Raw genomic sequence first — 15,706 nt, 5'->3', positions numbered from 1 at the left:
AGGTAAGTGTCTAACTTCATTACAATTAGCTACTGTTGGCAGGAGCATGAATTTCAAACACATTTCATGAAGCCCCCCTTCGGGGGATTCGTGATATCAATCGTGACCATAAACGTGCACATACACATCAAAATTTCCTCATCCACAACAATGTAGTGCCATAGCACATAAAAAAAACCCCATCTTCCCCCATCCGCTCGATCGACCATTTTGTGCCAGATAATGTAAGTATGGTAGTAAAAGAAGTAAAGGTCTAAAATAATAGACACCTTCGTACCGAAGTTGAAACACCTTCCGGGGATGAAACAAGAAAAGCAACACAGTCGCACACACAAGCGACCAAAAAAAAAACATCAAACACAAGATAAGACACGTCGTTTAGAGTGGAACGAGCCCGACTGTATGGTTTGGGTTCTATTTCTAATGTTGTTTTGTTTGTGTGTGTGTGTGTGTGTGTCGTATTGCCCATTTTGAACTGGTCCACAAACACGAAATCCGCTCATTTCAAACACCGAATATGTGACTTTTCAACCTTATCACATCCACTCCAATCTTGGCCATTTTTCCCCCTCCAACGTGTATGTGTCTGCTAGTTCTGTCCACCTCAAAACAATGGCAAAAAGGATCCACTTTTATTTAACCTACACCCAACAATAAGGTCAAACCATCCTTCCCACATTACCTGGTGACCGAAAGATCAACTTCAGGCAACTCGAACCCACCCTCACCATTTGTCCGACGATGGGGAGGGTTTTTCGGTGTAATAATCGTTCTGCCGTTTATCGTTGGTTGTCGGTTGGCATAAAGGTGGGAAAAGCCCTCCTTCCTCGTCTCACCGTCAGCTCATCTCCGCTTCCTGTACGACACATAGTTGCTCCGTACATATACACACACACAAACCGAACCCATGTTAGTCAGCTTTATAACGCTCATTAAACGGTGATTAGTCGGTGCCGGTCGGTGTATTAGAGTGGACGAAAGGTAAATTTTTGCCAACGCGTGACATTTGTACACGGTACACCAAACAAACAAAATGGCCAAAAAAAAAAAGGGAAGTAGAATAGTATGCGCAATGGAGCGAATGGTGAAAGGAGCACTGTTGATAGAAGAATTTTAAAAGACCCTGATAAAAAATCCGGAAAAAATGGGGAAGTAAAAAGAAGCTTAAGATGCGATTATAAAAACGGGCACAATGCGCGTATCGTTCAATTCCTACCGGCGCTGGTGAATAAACACACGTGACGCTCTGTAATGTAATGCCATTTTTTGTCGAATGTTTATCCAACTTCAGCATTGGACAACCTTCCCAAGGTTTCGCCAATCACATGTGGGATAAAACCTTAAAGATTACGCGGAATGTGAGCTGATTTCATTAGTTAGCGAGTGCGCAGGAAGGTGGTAGAACGGATATACAATTTGCTAACCTCTAAGTGGTGTCCTTCTGCTCCTGGTGGAGTCACTACTGAGAAGGGAGGGGGGTGAAAAAAACACTGCCAGCAGTAATTAAAATTGCATTTACGCTTACGAAATCAGCACATGTTAATTAAAATTTCTCCTTCAATTATTTGATTGCGCCAGGTTTGCAAGTCTGCTAGGAAAGTGGGTTTCTGTCCACGGCCCACAGCTCACTACTCGAGCGGTTGTACGTGCACGAGATGCACAAACTAACGTGTATAACAAGCAATCTTAATCGGTTTTGTCGACCGTACAGCAGCAAGCAGCTGCAAGGGAGCCGGCGACCCGGTTCGGTTTCTTGCGAAAGTCTAAGAAATCGAACGAACGAGCGAGAATTGTGGTTGAAACAAAGTGCAATTAAAGGCGGAGCTCCCAGGGCCAGTGCAAGCGGGACAAGAAGCAGCCAAGGATCGTCCGGAGACAACGGAACGGTGAAAATCCCTGTGCAACTATGTAACAATGTTATTGAGCATGATGAGGGTGAGACTTTTTTGTGTTGCCGATTGCTTAGAACGGTAGATGCAAACAAACAAACCCATCGACGTGTTCTTGTCGCTGCGTTCTGCATTTATTATTCAATTTTCCGCACGCCGGGATATCCACTTTCCGGGAACGTAGCCTAACGAGAGCACCGGGAAATGTCTTCCAATCAAACCCATTAATGGGTTGTTTTTCTACTGCTGCACGGAATACGATAGGATAGTGCCGAAAGTTCCGATGTGCCGATAGAAAAGAAATAGAACTATCAATCTAATGGCTAGCAGTTGATGTGCAATGCTAAAAATAGAAATCGGCTTGTTAAACCAATCAGTTTAAGAATAACGTTGCTTGATTTGCTAAAATATATGCTTACACAAGCCCCACATGATGTAATTTAGTCAATTGTGGTAGTAGATAAGTACAATTTTGTTCCAGATTTTATTCACTAGTGGCTGTGGCCTAGTGACTGTCTACCATTTTAGGTAAAACTACTCTAAACTTTCATTGTGAAACAAATACGTCCTGAAAATTATAAATCATGTTATGCGGATTGCATACCTGTCCATAAATATGTTAAAGCATTAATTCATTCATTAATTAACTGTTAAAAAATAAAAGATCTACTGAATAATCCTGCAATTATTTATTTTCTCATCTTCACTCGCTTCATTTTTTTTTTAAATTAGCATAATACTACGATATTTTTAAACTTAATCACAACGATCTAACCACTGTTATTTTGTTACATTGCATACTAAAATCATCACAGTGTTCATAATCGTATCAGCTCTTTCAGAAGATTACAGAACAGTCTTTCGAATGTTGAAGGACACATCTATCGCTCAAAACAGCGACAAAATTATCGAGTATAACTCTAATTAATGCTATGATCTGATTATTACAAATGGCTCCTAAAGGTATGCAATCCACTCGTCATAAAATCGTTTTGTTTTATGTTGATAATTTCTTCGGGTGATTCTTTAACATCATTTCAAGCTCTTGGAAATGAGGAGTACGTTCCTAACAAAAAGCAATAAGACAATTTCAATTATAACATTATCTTCTTAGAATGATGTTAAAAGCATATCACTGCCTCTTCAACATCCGGGCAAATGACAAATTCTTACATCCAATCCTTACAAAGCACAAATCTTCATTGCATTACACCCTTAAAAAACATGATAACCATAATGGTGATTATGATTAAAAAGCATTCCCCAACCACGCGAACAATTGTTCGCACTGAGGCGCTCTAATCAACATCAGGCGCTGGCGAAAAATTTTTCAACCAAGCAAATGCAAATTTGCCTTCATAATGGAAGATAAATCGAAATACAACTACGGTACTAATTGCACTCCTGCACCCACACACACACACACACAATGCATTTCCCAAAGGAAAGACGTTGCAGCCGTTTATTTAAAAAAAAAACGGCACACCAAATGCGCCATTCCACAGTGTGCTTTTGTACATCTCACACAGCCACGGATGGTTGTGCAGCACAGTTCAAGAATCTGCAGTAGCTAAACTTTTGTGTTTATAATGTGTGTGTGTGTGTGCTTGAAAGTAGCGAAAGGTGAAAATAAAACCCGTGAAACCTACCATCTTTTGCCAGAGTACAACGAAAAAAACAACGGCTTCACGTCCGGCCAAGTAAAGAACACCTTGCACGCGGGTTGTGCCGACAGCGCCACACCCCACGGACGATGAAAAAGACGGTGGTTCAAATTAAACTTTCTCGTTTAATAATATAACAATTTTTATCCCGCATTGCCACACGTTGCACCGTGTTTGCCTCAGGTGGGGTTCGTGCCTGTATTGTTGCTGTTCAGGAAGAAGATGGAACTGGACGCATCCGGCTGCTCCGGAATGCTGCACGGATCGTTCTGTTTCTATTTGTCTGCTTGTTCTATGCACCATCCGGTGCCATTCGATTGCAGTTACTTTTGTTTCCTAGCAGGTTCATGCTGCCAACACTGAGTGCACTGATTCTGGTCCGCTGGACTGCTTCTGCCCCCTAGCAGTTGCCAATCTGATGCTGATCATTTCATTACAGCCTGTTGAGACTCGTCTCCGTTACAAACGCTTCTTCCCACTCACGTGCTCACATGCTTCCAGTGCTGCCAGCCAGCGTATGTGCAGTTGCAGCTCTTTCTCTCACGGCCGGGAACACAGCGTGGAAAACTTTTCCTTCCCCAGTGCGGCATTAGCATCATTATTATTGTTATTAGTATTACTATTAGTTTTATCATCATCTCCACTATCATTGTTTTTATTTTCCCTCCTATCATCAGCGCCATTGCGAGCGTTTTTCCGCACCTGCCAAACACCACCCCGCGGGCTCTGCAACGCGTTATTACTTTTTTCACAACTTTCTACTTCTGTTTTCCATTTTTGTTTTTTTGCTTCGTTTCTCTCTTTTTTGTCCCGTGGCAAAATTCATCTCAACCCTTTTTTTCCATCCAGCCCCTTTAACCTGCTGCTTTTTGAAACTTTTTCGCTTCGCACGAAACCAGCGGCAGAGCATTACTTGCATGGTCGCTCTTTTTTTCACCCCTCCCCAGTTTTGTTACAGTCCTGTGTCACTATTTCCATTTTCCAGTCCCGTTCTGGTATGAGATGGGAGGATGGGAGGAAAGGTAGGAGGGAACAAAATCATGACCCTCAGCTCTCTTACCATCGCCATACGCGCACAGCATTCGATTCAATTACTATTTTATGCATTTCAATTTACTTAATTTTATACTTTGGCCTTCGTTTCCTGCCACCATTGCCTGTTTGTTTTTTTTTTTTTTGTAATAAAAGTTTCTTCCTGTCATGCTTCCTTTTTTGTTTCATTTTTCTCTGCATGTGCATGTGGTGCTTTTGTGTGGGCTGCATTTTTTATGTTTTCGTTACGCCGGTTTCAGTTTTGCATATTTGTGTCAATTTTATATTTTGCCTTCCATTCCTAGAGCATTGTTTGAAAAATTGAAATTGATTACATAAAGTGGAATTTATGATGTCCTGTGTCGTCTTGCATTGTTGTGGTTTGTTAGGTTTATTTGGTTGAATCAATTGTTTCGTGTTAAATATGAAATAATTGTTCGCTTTATTTCGCCCTACTCCGTACAACAAAGAACAGTTTTATTTCTCTTATTAATCAAAGTGCCTCAAAGTATGCAATTGACCCATTCATTTAAGTCCCTTGGATTTACTGCAAACAATACATAACAGGGCAGATGAAATATTATCATTTCTTTAAGAAAATTAAACTATTTTGGCCTTCTTCGTAAACTTTGCAACAGCAACATCCTCTCATCGGGTGTCTTCTGAGTAACCACTTGGGTGCCTACGCCTAGAGTTATGCAAACCAGTGTACAGTTTCCTCACCTCACAGCAATAGTGAGGAAATTACGTGAGCCGCATACTGATATGGGTTGGACCGTTAAACTCTATCGTGCGAAATTTCATCCCACATCGCGTATTTTGCCTTCGGGGAAGGCCAAAAAGGAACGATCAACATTAATTACAGGTTCTCCAAAACCATGGCTTCACTGATGAACGTACAATGGTTTGTTTAGAAATCATATCAAAACCTAACATACATATTGTATAAATTTAGGCGAACTACACTACCTTATCGGTGTTTAGCAGCGACCGTACTACATAGCAGAGCTCAAGAAAATGCTAGTCTTGCTTCTCTAAACATGACATACAAATCAGAAAGAATTGAAAGTGCCAATTAAAACACTATCCCATGTCACAGTTTTCAAACAATAGACAAACAAATTGGTTTAATACATGGAACTAGTTGGTACACATAATATGCAGCATGTGTGTTCCCAATTCATCTCTAATTTGCCATGAGTTTATCAGAAAAAAAACCACTTTCAATCACAAAATCAATAATGACATCAGTTTTACTCACTGCTTTCCTTATCATCGATCGTGTTTAACCTCAACCTCAACCAAAGCATCGCACAAAAAACTGCACTTTATGATTGCGGTTTTTCGCTGTGCATTTTGTAAAACGATTGAAATGGTTTCACAGCGCACAATTTGCGGTGCAAAAACGGAACTGAAGCAAAGAATTGGACGCTGCATGTGTTTTTGTTGTTATTTCTTCCCTGTCGCAACCCAACACCAAGCCCGATACAGCGGACCGAGCAGGACGAATCGCCCTCCGGTTAGTGCTTACTAATTAGTCCAATTAGTTTGTTACTTAATTAAGGGGTCGTAGCTATGGCCGTGGTTTGCAAAAACCCCGTCCACCCGTTGTAGGTGCATCAATAGATGATGCGCAGGGTCATGTTCGGTGGGAATGAAGTTGAACAAAGTAATGGCCCGCGAATGACAGTGCCCTGTAGGGATAGGCTGAATAAAATAGGAAGGGCACGGAATGTTGCATTTAGCAAACCTTACAACAACAGTCAGCTTTAGAGACACTAGTCTTTAAAAAATGCTTTGTTGTTGTTGTTGAAAAACAGAGTTAAAAGACATCTGTTAAGAGCCAGTTCTATCGATCACCCCATCGAAAAGGAAAAAAAGACATAAATGTATCTCAAATCTTACTCGTATCTCAAAACAAAATAATATACGATCGACGGCCCGTGTTGCAAAGCACTAATATTTCAGATCGGCTCAAAAACAAATTTTGTTATGAGAATTGCATACCTTAAGGCTGATATGCACGTACGGTAAACAAATGTAGATAGCCTATCACTTTAATATTCTTAGAAAAAAATACAACCAATACCTATTTTAACAAATGTGATCGAGTCAAACAAAGACCGTAAATTTCTACCCAAAAACTACCCCTTTTGGACATTCGGCCCAAGATTCGAACCACCCTTCGAACCAATAAATCTGCGATGGACAATAAAAAAAGGGCAGAAAATGAGCGAACACGATTATATTTTACTGCACTTTCGCCGATTTTCCCTCACGGTTGATTGCATGCACTTGGGCGATGAATTTATGTTCGTTCAACTTTTATCACAACCATCCCCGGAACTCCCAAACCTACCACCCCTGATGATGATGATGATGATGATGAGGAGCTGATGAGATCGCCATCTCTCGCTGCGACACAACACAAAAGCACGTTTTGCGATAATTGATGCAATTCGATTGGTTCTGGATAGTGTCACGGCTGGCAAAGGAAAACAACCGCTCGCTCCAACAAAAAAGCACTCTTTTCCTCTGTCTTATCACTCCTGTTCCGATTTCTGGGGCAAGAATACACACACACACACTCACACTGCGTGGTATTTTCATCCGAGCCCATAAAACATTCCCGCGCGTAAAATAAATGTCGCTTTCGAGAACCGCCTTGGACGGTGAAACGGTCCAGCCACCGGGATTCGCCACTATCTGGCACCAACAATCGCACATCGATACGACAATAGAGCGTGTCGGAATGTCCGGAAAAAGAGCTGAAACTGGGAAGGACAAAAAAAAACGCACGAAAGCGCACGGTCCAATATAGCGCACCGGTTCGAGAGGAAACAACCTTCCCGGAAGCAAACACCGCCCGATTCCAATGTGTCGATTGTTGATTTTTATGATATTTTTATAACATCTCCACAGCGCCAACCCCCGATCCACCGTCGTCCAACATTCTGTTGTGTCACCCTCATTTCCTGTTCGGAACTGTATGGAAAAGCTATCTTCTAATCAACATGCTTTCGGGACAGTCCGGGCAAAGGAAAACCGGCCGCCGAGCTCTCGTTCAGACGGGCTCTCGTCACCCAACGGGAGGCCGTTCGTTGGAACCAATTTTCATTTCGTCGTCCCTTTCCAACCTTTGCCGCGAGCCCAACCAAACGGGGGGAAAAACTGATCACCATGAGTCCATGTGCCATGTCAGATTCATCATTTCGCTTCCGAACACGGTACGACAAACTTTTCACTACCGTTTCAGTGCTACTTTCATCAATTTGGTGAAAGAAAAAGGGACATTTTCTTTCACCCGAACGGAACGAAAAGCACCCAGAAAGGGGGCTGTGACGGCGACAGGTTGGAGGTGGTGAAAACATCCGAGACACTTGCCTTCAAAGTGGCAGCTCAAAAGCGGGCAACAAATCAATTGGAATATTTTAGTGTTCCGTTTCGTTCTTTTTTATGATTTGTTTATTTAATTTGTAGCTTCCGGATTGCGTTTTATTTTGCTTTCGGAGAAATGATTTGGCTCCTTTTTGCTTGGAGGGGGGGGGGGGGGTGGTGGTTCTCTGTTTTTCCTTTGCCACCATCGCACTCTCAACGCCCGTTCATCATATTTCGCGCCCGGGAAATCGGATCGGCAACGAACGGAACGCTTATTGATTTGTTTTTAATTTGTGCCGCGCCGGAAGTTATCGGCCATGGGAAAAGTTTTATGAATCATTAAGCGAAGCTAAGCAGCACCAGCAGTAAGAAAGAGCAAAACACACACACACACACACACAGTGTACCGCGAACGATGGTTTTCATTTGCTGGTTTGCTTATCTTATCGTTTCCATTTAATGGCAAAATGGGCCCTCGTTAGCTACGCCATTCCTACAGTACGCGGTATTTGCGTCACTGGAGATGCTTTTAGCTACTGTTTTCCGTATTTTGTTCCGCTCTTTGGTTTCTCAGAAAAAAAATCATTTATAAATATAATTTACCTGAACTTACGCTCGTGTATAATTAAACACGTTAGTTTGATGATTTTTGTTGTTCTTTTGCAGAGTTCAAAAGTGGAGTGTTTTTTTTATGGTCTGTCGCTCAGATTTAATTGCATAATCATGATTTGCACTCGCTTTCTTATACTCTTTCATATGTTTTTTTTAGTAATAATTTACAATAAAAAGCATTTCCTTCCGCTTCTGATCTAGACTATTCGCTCTGGGAACGCTTTCAATTCTTGCTCGCGTACTACGGCGATTAAGCTGTTCAAATTTCAACGGTTTATTCAAAATAGTTTGCTGCGTAGATTTTTCACAGGGAATAAATCAAAAACATAAATCATGAATCATACGGAATTTCAATTACTTGAGGTTTTGAAACAACATTACATTAATTTTCTTCATTTGCGAAACATGTAACTCGTCAAGTTTGTATACTTTATGCCATAAGGAGCACTCCATTACAATAACTTAAATCTTTCCGTGGATGTTCGTGTAACTTCCCACTGTGCGTAAAAATGACACTGTTGACAGCATCGTGCTTGACGCATCAACTTCTGCTACCACAATTGTTTATGTTTCGCTGTTGCACTTCCTAGAATCAGTTACTAGGGATATTTTTCCCCTACATTCTTGCATAAAATACGCTCATACGGAAGATAAACTGTATGAAACATTCCGAAAATGTTGGAGGAAGTTCAGTACCTTGAGCTGCCGTCGAAAACCTACCGGACGATAGGCAAGCGGCACTTTGTGAAATTGAATGTGGCGGACTTTGTGAATGAAATCAAAAAGCGACCCGTACTGTACAACACGCAGCACCGGGATTACAAGCGGATATGCTTGCGGAACCAGTACTGGGAGGAGGTTGCGGTCGCGATGAACTTGTCCGCCCAGGAGTGCAAGAAACGGTGGCGCAGCATGCGCGATGCCTTTCTCAAGACCGTCCGCAATAAGAACGAGATCGAGCGCCAATCGTGGATACACTACCGGCTGCTGGAGTTCATGCTTCCGTATGTTGTCTTCAGGAACGAGTCAGTATATTGATGAGTGGCAAATAGCGGTCGCAATTTTACTAACTGGGTGAAAGTTTCGTTGCAGGGACACGGCAAACAGTTACGCTTCGTGTAAAGATGGCCAAGGGGAGAACAATTTCGTTGAGTTTGATACTGACGAAGAAATATACGACGGACCCGTTACCGTGTCGTATGTGACACAGGATGGTAGGCAGGTGTTCCAGGTGCTGCACACCCCCATTCAAGACGACAGCTTGCCGGAGACCTTACGTCATAAAGAGACGGAAGAAGAAATCGAGGACTGCAATGAAGAACAGCTGCATCTTGAACCGTTCTCGTACGGTTCACCATCGGGCGGAGAATACTTGCTAGCGTCCACGACGGATGACGAGAGCGAACAGGAGGCGGTACTTTACGAAGAGCAACACAGCGCGACTCAGTTAATACACGACGAAAAGCCTATAGAAGCCGTCAATAATTACCCTACCGGTTGGGTCGAAGAGTACGTGGACGATACGAAACAAATCGAACCCGAACCAGAGATAGAAGTCCCCGAAGTTGCTACCAAACGATTAAGAATAGAATCCACGCAAATGTCCCCAAGCGCACCTTCGAGACCCGCGTCACCTACTGTTCCTCTCTCTATATCGGCACCAAATCCACCGCCACAGGAAGACCATAAAGAATCAGACGCACGGTTAGGCATTACCGATCCGGACGAACGGTTTCTTCTCTCCTGTGCTCCAATTCTTCGAAGACTCCCGAATAAGAAGAATGTCTTGGCAAGGCTTAAGATACAGCAGATGCTGTTCGAACTGGAGTACGACGAGAAGTATAGCTACGAAGGGACGTGATGTAATGAGCGCTTCAATTATGCTACGAAGTTCATTCCTCCTCACTTAGCGCCGGGTCTATATAAGTGTTGCGGAAGCATTAGCCTTAAAATTTTATGAATTAAATGTCACATTTACGCTGCGTTTGCAAATGGAACAAATCGATTTGTGTCACGTCCAAATGTGTCCGAAACATCTCTTAACCCCTAGGCATTGTATAACATCATGTATTCGTCGTAAATGTTCCGTTTATGATATGCATGAACTATCTCAGTAGGCTGCCATTGAACAAATGTTGCTGCAACATTTCCATAGACCCGGCCATCCCGTCTCAAGAACACAACGATACAATAATGTATACCTTCGAATTAATGTGTAGAATAATCTTTGAATATAAATAAACAATCGAAAACGTCGCAGAATGTAAGGAATACTAACTCTTAAATGATGTATTATTTTGTTTTGCTTTTAAATATTAGATGACGTACAGCGAATAGAATATACGCTTAATAAAAGAATGATGGAAGAATAGTCAATGATGCGTTTAATATTGGCGCCTTAATTTTTTTACGACTGGCTGGTGAGACTCGCCATCAAGAATTCCATTTTGTTGTGGAAATTTTTACCCTCCATCTTATCAAACCGGACCTAAAACAGAAAATTGTTTTCAAGAACAGGTTTTGCAACGAAAGTTGGAAAATACGCACCTCCTTGAAGTGACCGCCCAAATGTTCCCAGTGACGTCCCTGCACTAGCGAACCGGGGAAGAAGTCTTTCGCCGGACTCTGTGCAATGTACACCTTTACATCGATCTGCGAATCGCAGCGCACCTGTACCGCAATCAATCGATCACTATTCGGCGAGGCCAGCACACACGAGCTCGCATTGCCGAGAGGTTCCACCGAACCGATGCCAAGATGGCTACTGCTCGAAAGAATCTGCCAAGCCATACATTTCGCCAAATTCTGCAGACAAACGATCTGGTGCTGGCTAATCTGGCAAAGGATGAGATCGCGCAGCTCCTGCGGTTCGTACGACATGTGCATAATGCGACCATCGCGACAAATGCACTTAAGCGACCGTTCCTTCACGTGTATCACCAGCGAGGTGCGCAGGTTGGCATCGTACCCGTGCGACGTGATATTAATCTTTACGCACGACATGGTCGGACTGTTCATTGCGTTCCAGTGTGACGTGATCATTGGATCCTTCACGTCTCGGGCCACCGTGTCCAGTACGTACTGCGTCCGACGGCGTGTGAAAATGTGCTGGGCTTGGGCTATGATTTGTTCCAGCAGTGTTTGCGATTTAGTCATCTCGAGCAACTCATGCCGGTCGTACGCGGACGGACCGGCCAACATACGCTTCTTGCTCGGTCCCAACGGTCCACTGGCCGGGTGCGGGAATGGATGGTGCGTGTTCTTGTGGTGAAACTCCCGCAACAGCTGATGCAAACTGTGCTCAAGCACGTGATCGTGATCTTTGATCGGTTCCGAGCTGTTGTTCGAATCGGAAGACGTCGAATGGCATAAGCTAATGATGAGCTGAATGCCCGGCAGCAGTGTCGCCCGGATCTGGTTACCTACGACGACGTGCGGAATCGGCGCCTGCAGTTGAACCGCTTCCCGTGCGAGCTGATTGAACAACTCCTTGCAGAACAGCACGTTCTGGGCGTACTCCAGCGTCTGTTGCCACGCACCGGCCTGTGGAACCAGCTGTGTCGATCCCATCATGTTTACCGTGGCGGTACAAAGATCTTCCTGATCTTTCTGCGTGATTACCTTTATAAACGCAACGCCCTGCAATTCGGTAGGGACATTTACACGCAGCGCAGAATTAATCTTCGGACAGGCCACCGTCCCGGCGGCGCCAGATCCCGACGGACTGGCCGGTGGTGAGCCGGATTCTTCATCTTCCGCCTTTGTCACCTCGAACATTCCCGGGTGCATAAATTTTGAACCGGCCGTCCGGTAGCTCAGATCCCCGATGATCGTATTGGACACCTTCTTCAACCTCCAGTTGCGCCGCAATCTGAGCAACTCGATGTGAAAATCGGTCGAATTGGTACGATTCACACCCTGATCGCTTTGGACGGCTTTCAGTCGCTCGACACCGCTCTGTAGAATGTTTGCCGCACTGGCAAGCGCTTTCTTACGGGCGTACACAAGCACCATCTGTTTCACCTCCGGTGGTTCCTGTGGAATCGGATCTAATACCATGTAGCGTTTTTCCTTCGCGATGTTCAACACATCGGACAGGACGCACACCTCGGTGAGGGCTTCCTTTAGCTTGTTGCGCACCGAGTCCCAGGGCCAAAGGCTCGATTGAAACTGTTCCTTCGGATCTTTCGATTCCTCTTCCTTCTTTTCATCCTCCTTTTTGATAGACTGCTGCAGCAGATCGATATCGCTGGAAGTTTTGCTGAAGTCGATCTTTGTTGCACATTTGGCCAAATGTTCTGAGAGCGTCGGTGGCCTAGCACGGAGTGATGGAGCATTTAGAAGAACAGAAAACAATAGTCTCCCGGAAGCAGGAGATACACTGTATACTTACAGTTGATATATTTCAGTTCCATCGTACGCAATCTCCTGAATTTGATTTTCTATCGGTGCTTCCACACTTATATTCGCCGAGAGAGACATTTTCGTACAAAATTGCGAGTTTTTTTGTATGTAGATAGATAAAATTTTCCATAAACCGTATTCGTACACAAAAATGCAAGCCGTTTTGTTATTCGTTTTGACAGGCCCTGTACGATCTCTACACACAACGCGCTTGACAGTTCAAACGTCTGACGAGCCGCCGTTCAAGCGTCTGAAGAGAAAAATTCCGAGCTCTTTTTACAACAAGCAAAAATCTTGAATAACAAACAAAGAAATTGAGAAAAACGCAGTTTATGTTACGAAACTCCAATTCGTTCAACCATTGAATTACTCGGAAAAATACACTCACAATTTGGTACACTGCAAAACAAATTCGTTGATTGATGACAGCTTCGGCGCGTTGTGTAGAGTTGAGCCGAAAACGGGCAGTAAACTTGACAGTGTACATTTACTTGCCATACGAAAGCCAAAGGAACCAGACGCTGTTCGATAGTGCTCCGTAAAATTTAAGTGAAAAGTGCATTGAAACCACAGGAAACTGTGTGTGAAACATAAAGTGAACTGAATTAATACCACCCCAAAACATCACACGCCGTCTGCCTACAGCCCAGTGCGTTAAAAATCGGACCAGAAAAAAGTGCATCTTCACCACCAAAAAACCATCGCCATCTTTTATTTGCTCCCTCGGTGTGGTGCGCATTATCGATTTTTCACCGATATTTGGCTGCAGCTGCCACCCAGCATCCGTTGAGCGCGATACACACACGTAACCAGCCTACATGAGAGGGGCTTTTGTGTTTCGTGCATAATACCGGAAGTCCCGCACCGCCCGGGATATCCATCACTCCCTTCGGCCGCATTCGACGACATCGAAAATAACGACCCCGCCACCGTACCACCACACGCGCGCCATTCAAGTCGTACCGTGCCCTGCGCCCACGACGTTAATCGCCCACCCACGACGACGGTAACCATTTCCACCACCAAAAACAAGCAAAATCTAGTTTTCTCTACGTTCGAAACGCCCGACCAACAACACCTGAACTTTTCCCTCTGTATGATTTTGTTTCCTCGAAAACCGAAAAAAAACACCCGGCCTGTGTTCCTCGATTAAGCCAATCATCGTAAAGCAGGAAGATGCAAAATCTCCTTCCACCCCAATACTACCCTCTTCCCGCACCCACACTCCGCGCTTGCTGTAGCGATAATGATTTGAGAGACAAATTACAACAAGAATCATCCTTTTTTTTTGATAAAGAAGAATCTTCCTTTCGGGGAATTTTTCTCCACCCAGAAACGAATTTTACGTTAGATTTTGTACAACATTCTTGCTTGCCCGTATGGCAAAAAACACCCAACAAACCGGGTGTTCTTAAAATAAAGTGTTCTTTCGAAATCCCCCTCCTTTTTTGCGCGATGCCCGGTCACATGCAATTTTCGTAAGGGCAGCGCAAAAGGGGTGAGGCTGGGTAATTTGGTTCATATCTATTTTTTAACCATTTATGCGTTATGCAGCGCGAAGAAATCGTGTTCATGTATGTGTGTGTGTGCGTGAGGGCGCGCAAGCGCAACGCGCGAGACACCGAACTGTTCGAAAAACGGACAAATGAAATAATTTTCCGACTTGCTTTTTCGTATTTGTTTGTTCCTTTTCGTTAAATTTTTTTTTGTTGTGTTGGTAATTCGCGCGCGTAGGCGTTGAATTGTTTTCAACCATTAAAATCAATTCGTTTCTGTGTTTGCTTCCGTGTGATCAGGGTAAAGAGACCCATTATGGCTTTACTGTGTCGTCAATATAAAGATTTTGCTTTGAACTTAAAATAGTTATTTGCAAGGATTGTAATTTTTTTTATGAACGGAAGAACGGCCTGGCCGTTTATCTGAGGATTGTAGTGTTGGAATAGATAATGAACAAAACAACTTCTTTTAGAATGGATAATATGAAGTCCATTAATGCCTTAATTGGATCACTCAGCTTACTGTTCGTCGTGTAAACGGGCGCACAATCTTTCAAACACCTTCACTGCTTACTGCGATATGGCAAAAGAAATCTATTTTCGAACAGCGGCAATCTCAGCATGCTTCAGGGCACCTTTTCGTCACAGATGATTAACTACTGAGTGTATATGATGGAGAATGTTTCGTGCAAAGATGCACGGTTTAGTTGAATTTTCGTAACGCAACATGCTGACTTCTAAGTATTGGTACCTCGACGGACCGCGTACTGCAGCTCCCACAGCAATCCCGGTACTAATCGTATATGCGGCGGTATTCTTCAACGAAACAGATTTTCCAGCGATGGCCATTTTACTCATAACTCTGGCCACTTGTCTTTAGTGATACGCATACCATACCAACTGCAAGCGAAATTTGATGTGAATGCTTCTATTTCTGACCAACAATGGTTGATCCCCGCTTGAAATGTCTTCGAACATACACCACCTGTAGGGTTAGCAAAACAAAACAGAGGCCCCGTTTTCAACGAAATTACCCAGAGCACAGCTGCTTTTCCTTCGGCTATTGGTCTTTTCCTTGCGGCTATGCTTCTTCCGTGTCGACACGCTTCTTCACTGCTTATTCCCCTCAGAGAATGGGGCACAAAATGGACCAAACGCCCCGAAAACCAAGTCGTTCAGATGCAAGCCAACAGTTCCATACACCGCTGCTGCTACAGGCTGATTGTGCAGC

The 15,706-nt window shown here is 43.7% G+C and overlaps 2 protein-coding genes across 2 annotated transcripts; one reads left to right on the top strand and one right to left on the bottom strand.

Moving 5' to 3' along the window:
* The first annotated feature begins 9,250 nt into the window (after window positions 1-9,250).
* Window positions 9,251-10,436, top strand: LOC128711802 (uncharacterized). The gene is made up of 2 exons (XM_053806688.1): window positions 9,251-9,600; window positions 9,668-10,436. The coding sequence occupies exons 1-2, from the start codon at window positions 9,251-9,253 to the stop codon at window positions 10,434-10,436; spliced, it is 1,119 nt and encodes a 372-aa protein (XP_053662663.1).
* Window positions 10,437-10,982: 546 nt separating this feature from the next.
* Window positions 10,983-13,057, bottom strand: LOC128714476 (mediator of RNA polymerase II transcription subunit 17). Its single transcript, XM_053809350.1, has 3 exons — window positions 12,969-13,057; window positions 11,123-12,890; window positions 10,983-11,063 (listed from the first exon to the last, which is right to left on the bottom strand). Exons 1-3 carry the CDS (start codon window positions 13,055-13,057, stop codon window positions 10,983-10,985), a joined length of 1,938 nt encoding a protein of 645 aa, XP_053665325.1.
* Window positions 13,058-15,706: the final 2,649 nt, after the last annotated feature.

Source organism: Anopheles marshallii, chromosome 3 (assembly GCF_943734725.1).
Source record: "Anopheles marshallii chromosome 3, idAnoMarsDA_429_01, whole genome shotgun sequence".
Lineage (NCBI taxonomy): Eukaryota > Metazoa > Arthropoda > Insecta > Diptera > Culicidae > Anopheles > Anopheles marshallii.
Note: the sequence above shows the minus strand (reverse complement) of the source record. Positions and strands in the feature narration are given on the sequence as shown.

Bases quoted from the DNA above. Each gene is read 5' to 3' on its own strand.
- LOC128711802 (XM_053806688.1), top strand. From the start codon at position 9,251: ATGTTGGAGGAAGTTCAGTACCTTGAGCTGCCGTCGAAAACCTACCGG. The intron at 9,601-9,667 runs GTCAGTATATTG...GTTTCGTTGCAG, and splicing joins TATGTTGTCTTCAGGAACGA to GGACACGGCAAACAGTTACG.
- LOC128714476 (XM_053809350.1), bottom strand. From the start codon at position 13,057: ATGTCTCTCTCGGCGAATATAAGTGTGGAAGCACCGATAGAAAATCAA. The intron at 12,891-12,968 runs GTAAGTATACAG...ACTCCGTGCTAG, and splicing joins GGAACTGAAATATATCAACT to GCCACCGACGCTCTCAGAAC. The intron at 11,064-11,122 runs GTGCGTATTTTC...TTTCTGTTTTAG, and splicing joins TGGGCGGTCACTTCAAGGAG to GTCCGGTTTGATAAGATGGA.